Source organism: Acipenser ruthenus, chromosome 6 (assembly GCF_902713425.1).
Source record: "Acipenser ruthenus chromosome 6, fAciRut3.2 maternal haplotype, whole genome shotgun sequence".
Lineage (NCBI taxonomy): Eukaryota > Metazoa > Chordata > Actinopteri > Acipenseriformes > Acipenseridae > Acipenser > Acipenser ruthenus.
Genome location: NC_081194.1, coordinates 16,413,662 through 16,419,663, shown reverse-complemented (window position 1 = coordinate 16,419,663; position 6,002 = coordinate 16,413,662). Strand labels below are relative to the sequence as shown.

General features: G+C 38.7%; 1 protein-coding gene across 1 annotated transcript; it reads right to left on the bottom strand.

Annotated features, from left to right (window-relative positions):
• Positions 1–950: 950 nt before the first annotated feature.
• slc35d3 (solute carrier family 35 member D3) lies at positions 951–4,195 on the bottom strand. The gene is made up of 2 exons (XM_034017061.3): positions 3,603–4,195; positions 951–3,052 (listed from the first exon to the last, which is right to left on the bottom strand). Exons 1-2 carry the CDS (start codon positions 4,036–4,038, stop codon positions 2,235–2,237), a joined length of 1,254 nt encoding a protein of 417 aa, XP_033872952.3. The 5' UTR covers positions 4,039–4,195; the 3' UTR covers positions 951–2,234.
• Between the last annotated feature and the right edge of the window lie 1,807 nt (positions 4,196–6,002).

The following is a 6,002-nucleotide window of genomic DNA, read 5'->3' as shown; positions in this document are numbered from 1 at the left end:
CTTGCATAAAGGGAAACATTGAGTGAAATAGCTCGCATCACTCGATTTTCAAGGTGTGGTATCTGAAGCATAATCAGCAAGTACAGAGAAACATCATCTGTAATTGACAAACCCAGGACTGGAAGACCCAAAAAGCTGTCTAACAAGGATGAGCAATACTTGAAGATAATATCCTTAAGGAATAGAAAGACAAGCATTGAATTGACAACAGAACTGGCAGAAGGCACAGGTGTCGTCGTCCATCAAATCACCAGTACTTAGGTCACTCTTGAAATCAGGACTTAAAGGATGTGTTGCAGTAAGAATACGTCTGTTAAGAAAGGGGAACAAGACTAAAAGGCTAAAATATGCACAACACAGAAATTGGACTATGGAACAATGGTCAAAGGTGCTTTGTACTGCTGATGGATAATGGCAGATTTTTTTTACATTGGTCATGATTTTTTCTTTTTTTTAAATGCATGGTCTTTTTAAATCACCAGCTCTCTGCTTTCCTGTCAAAACATTCTCTGCTTGACCCCCTCCAATCCGGTTTTCGCACACTGCACTGAAACTGCTCTCCGTCACTAACTCCCTCTCCTCTGTCCTAATTCTCCTTGATCTCTCTGCTGCCTTTGACACAGTCGACCACTCTATTCTCCTGTCCTCCTTCGCCGACCTGGGACTCTCCGGCACTGTTCTTGTCTGCTCCTCCTACCTCTCCAATTGCATGTACCGGGTGACCTGGCATGGCTCACCCTCTGCCTCTTGCTCTCTTTCTACAGGAGTCCCACAGGGCTCAGTCCTAGGAACCCTCCTGTTTTCTCTCTACACCCACTCCTTAGGTCATCTCATCTCCTCCCATGGCTTCTCGTATCATTTCTATGCTCATGATGCCCAGATATTCCTCTCCTTTCCCCCCCTCTGACTCCCACATCTTCTCCCATATCGCATCATCTTAAACTCAATCTCTCCAAATCAGACTTTTCTCCCACCTCTTCCTCCCCCACCTCTTTATCTCTATTCCTCTTGAAACCAACCCCCTCTCTCCCGCTTCATCCACCAAGAACCTCTGTGTCACCCGCAACCCCTCCCTCTCCTACTCTCAGCACATCTCTACTCTGGCACTCTCCTGTCGCTTCTTCCTCAGCAACAGAAGCAAAATTCGCCCCTTCATCACCGACTACACGCAGCTCCTAGTTCAGGCCCTGGTACTGTCCCGTACTGTCAGTACTTGTATCACACTACTGAATTTATTGTATTGTATAACTGCTCTTATCTGTAACGTGACATTTTGTAATGTGATACTTTGTAACAACTGTAAGTCAACCTGCATAAGGGCATCTGCTAATAAATAAATAAATAAATAAATAAATAAATAATAATATAAAAAAACAAGAACTCCAACTCCAAGAAGCAACCACCATGCTCAGTCTGTAACTAATTGCTGTTTTTCCTATGACTGCATCTTTTAAATGTCGATTGTGTTCTTTCATGTATTATCTATCAGAAGTATATCACTCAAATATGTTCAAATGCATTTTCTTCACTAATTGCAACGAAAAATGCTATTAAAAAATCGAACACGCATTAAACATGAATCGTGAGTCTTACATATAGTCAAATCAGTGTACCATAATCTCAGGGTATATGGAGGGTTTTTGTCTGCCTGTTCCACTGTCTTTCTATATGTCATTTTACAGTTTTGAATGCTGCTTGTCCAAATGTACAAGCTAATAATTGCATTATAATCTGAAGGTATATGGAAGCTGTCTGTCTGACTGTCTGTCACACTTTCCATAGAAAAAGGAGTTTTTACATAGATCAAGAGATATCTTATGTGATGAAACTTGGTCAGGTCAAACCTTAGCACAAGCTAAAGCTTTAGATTTAATGTTATTGATGGATTTCATTTTGAATGTAACAGCCGTGGCGAGGGATGAATGGCACCGATATGCTTGTTTTGTTAGTTCTATTAAAGTAATTCCATCATCCTTGGAATAATGTATAAAAATGGGTAAAGATGTATGAACAGATAGTTAAAAATGTGCCAGTAATAATCGTAGAAATGTCATGACTGGTGGAATGCTATAGTAATCAAGCCCCAAAAGGTCATGTCAGTGAAGAGCCCAGATTAAAAAAAAAAAACATTAGAAAAAGCTGGCTTTTATGACATTCAAAGATTTTTAAAAACACATACCAGCTCAGTTATTCTTAACAATAACATGCTTACATTGAATATCCTACATTTAATATCAAGGACTTTGTAACTCCTCGTTTTCAATTAAAGTGTCTTTTTTCATAAACTTGAAATTTCGAATCGACCTCCATACTCCGGCATAAGTGTCACTCAGTGATTGGCCCTTTGGTTCTCCCTCAGTTGGATTTGCTTGTGTTTGCATTTCCATGGACTCTACCAGGCCATTCACTTCTATGGGTTCCAGAAAACCGTTTGCATCAATTGGTCCTACTAGAGTTCCACTTGGCACAATCTCTCCAGGCCCATTTTCTTTGGGCTCATCCGGTTTATAAGCCTCGCCGGGTAACTCTTCATCTTTAGCTGCTTCTTCCAGATCTTCGTACTTACTTTGCTGCTTCGTCTCAAAGTACTTCACAATACAGTAGGTGATTGAACCCACAGTGTTGACCACCACACCTGCAATGAAGAGAGTTGTAGGCTCTACATCACTGAAGGCGACCATCCCAACTGTAATAGTAACAATGCTCTTCAACACGCCGACAAAGCTGGTGGTGACTGCTGAGTTGATGTAGGTACATTGGAGGGTGGTGAAGTTCATGGCACAGCCAAAAACAATACTGGCAACAAATGTGCACGTCACAAAAGGGTTGGTCCATCCCGGAAATGACCAGGCATTAATGGTATCCATGCTAACAAATGAACAGATCAAGAGCAAAGGAGAGGATGTGATGGCAATGGCGTACTGGGCTGTCAGTGGCCCATATTCACTCTCAGTACTTGTTTTTTGAATAATCACAAGGTACGCAGCATGGACAATGACTGTAAGCACTCCTGTCACATAACCAAAGGTGTCTCCTGTCAGATCACCAGCCCCTGTAAAAATAAACATCAATATGCATATTTGGTCAAGGATAACAGTAACATTTTATATGTGTGTATCCACAGGAGATTTAACCATATCTTTACATTTGTAAAAAGGTTATACTTTTCTGCAGTTATTATCAGAAGTGGAATTGCTGCATACAGTAAGTACCCCCCTCTCCTCCTGCGGATATGCATTCACATAAAAAATACCTGAATACAAACTGGCACGTGATGACTACTTTTTTCTTTCTGTATTTTAGCTCTGTTCAATTGTTTCTTTGTGCTACCTTATATATTAAAAACAAATCAGAAATGGCAAGCAATTCTAATCCAAATTTCACATATAATCGGTTTTTAAAACACATTCGCCTTTAAATAATAATCACTATAATAACAGTGATGGTGATGATAATTATCATTATTAGTTGTAGTATATTATTTGCTGTAGATAGAATTCGAATATGCAAACAATCATTACACAGTAATTAAAGGTACTAATAGATCTTAATAATCTACAATTTCTCCCCAAAAATAAACATATTTTTTGTTTAACCAGTACCTGCTAATGCTGCTCCGCAAGTAGTAATGAATACTGCAGTTATAACTCCAATAGACGGGATGCAGTTTTTCAGTACGCAGACACCAATCATCAACGTAACCAGAGGTAGACAGCGTTTAAAAACCACGTACATGGGGAGACTGAGCCCCCTTAACGCCCACAGGGTAAAACAGGACTGTAACGTAGATAAAATTGTTACACCTGCAAAAACTTTGGCCATATGCAAGTTATAGGGAGGCACATCTACTTTTCCTAGCCTTCTCAGAATCTCCAGTATTAGAGCCGCAGAGGTGCATGTTAGACACTGGATCAAGGTGAGGTAGTCAAAATGATAAGTAGTAATCAGAAATTTTAATAAAATATTGAGAGACCCCGAAAAAAATCCGTGAGCGACAGCCACTGAAATTCCAAGAAAACGACCCTTGCAGAGTTGCATGTTTCCTTTCAAGAGCTAGTTTAGCAGATTCAAAATGATAGAAGTAACAGAACAACTGAGCGTATTGCTTTAGCCTCCAAGTTGTACAAACTAACTCCAATCCAACTGCTTTAAAAAAAGTTCTATTTATTCACGAGGCATACAAATCAATGAGGCCAATAAGAACAATTCTTAGCAATTGCCCAATGCAACTGTGGCACCCCGCCCCCTACTGCCTCCCCCGCCCACACCATCAAAAAAAAAAAAAAAAAAAAAAAAAAAAAAGTCCTGAGATGCTGACGCATTTGAGACTGGAGGTAAATGTGCGCTTTCCATTTACTTAATTGTGTGAGAGTGGTTTTAGTACGGACTCGAGTGATTCACTAAACGAAAGAGGAGGGGGTTCAGTGCACATAAATCCATTGTTTTCTTTATGTTTAGCAAACCTCATATGAAATCCATCTGCATAGATCCTTTTGCTAAATCAATCCAGTCCCCACTGCACCACGCTCAGCATTTTAGAGGTTTACACTTCTGTGCTTGCTGTTTTCATTCACTTTAATAGACTGCACTTGTTTAATTTACATATTATAAATCATGGGGAGAAAGGGAAGGTGTCGATAGTTAACGCATATTGATTTTGCATCAGTAAAGCACAGACAAATTGAAACACCGATGAATTGGATACATATTCATAAATTGAAATTAGCAGGCTGCCCACAAACCGATACCTGCTATACAGACACCCTTAAAATCGATCACTTTGGAATAGACTGGTATGTTCACATGTGGTTTGGTGGTGATTTGACCAACCATTGACTCGAGTGGCTCCATGCAGCTCACAGATGCAAATGTTTGTGGTGACGTTTGAAATCAAGGTCTAAATTCTTATTTTTCTTTGCTACTCTGATCTCCTTTGGAGAACAGTGTTGATTTTTTAAAATTTTTTATTTATTAACAATGTATGCAAAGGAAGCACCAGCTGACCAAGCACTCTATGTCAGCCCTCCCCTTAAAAAAGGTTTACCATAGTGAAGAGATAACAAAGTATAAGAAGGCATAGCAAAAGCATGGTTAAGCAAAGGTAAGCATTATAAAGAACAGCAAGACACGGTAAAGCATGGCACAGCAATAAGCATGGCAAACCAGGTTAAACTATGGTAAATGCATGGTAAAACTTGTTTTGTGTGTATTGATGAATAGAGTTCAGGATTCCATTTGCACAAATCTGAAACTTGAGGTAAAACTATTTACAGAAAGTGTGTGCTACATATCCAGATTTACAGAAAAGTGTAGATTTTTTTTCCATATCTTTGAATCATTTCAAATTGTAGGATGCATCCCTAACCCACTAACCACCAAAAACATGACTTTTAAAATCTTATGATAATCCTATGCATATAGTAGCCTGGTAGGTAAAATGAATCCGTGCATCATTCCCAGTGTTTAAATAAAGATGTCCTTTACACACAATACTTTCTAAATTAACATAATATTTTATTGATTAGTGTGTGAGTTTATTTAGATAGGGTCTGAATTCCACTTCGGTATAGCCTAAAAAGAATCCGTCTTTCAACAGCACAGCATGGTGTTAATGGTGGTAACATGTTATCGTATTAAAGTTACGGGTTGTTGTAAAGACCACTCTTTTGCTTTAATTAAGGATTCCATAAACACATAAGGAATAAAATGACTATACTAACAGTAGTTGTTATACCCATGCTGAAATCAATATATTTAATACTAATGAGGGATTAAATAACCTTTTTTACACAACATGATACTTTAATGACCTTGGAGCCAAAATATAATTCCATGGACATCTTTTTTAAAACAGCAGTAAATATTTGTTGCTACAGTGGACTACAGTACCAAGGTGCAGCAATTTTTTGGCTGTAGTGTTGTAATTTAAGCATCTGCTTATGACAAGGAAAGGGAGGAGAGTAATAATATTGCTTGTGCTAATAAGAGGTAAAACTTGTTTG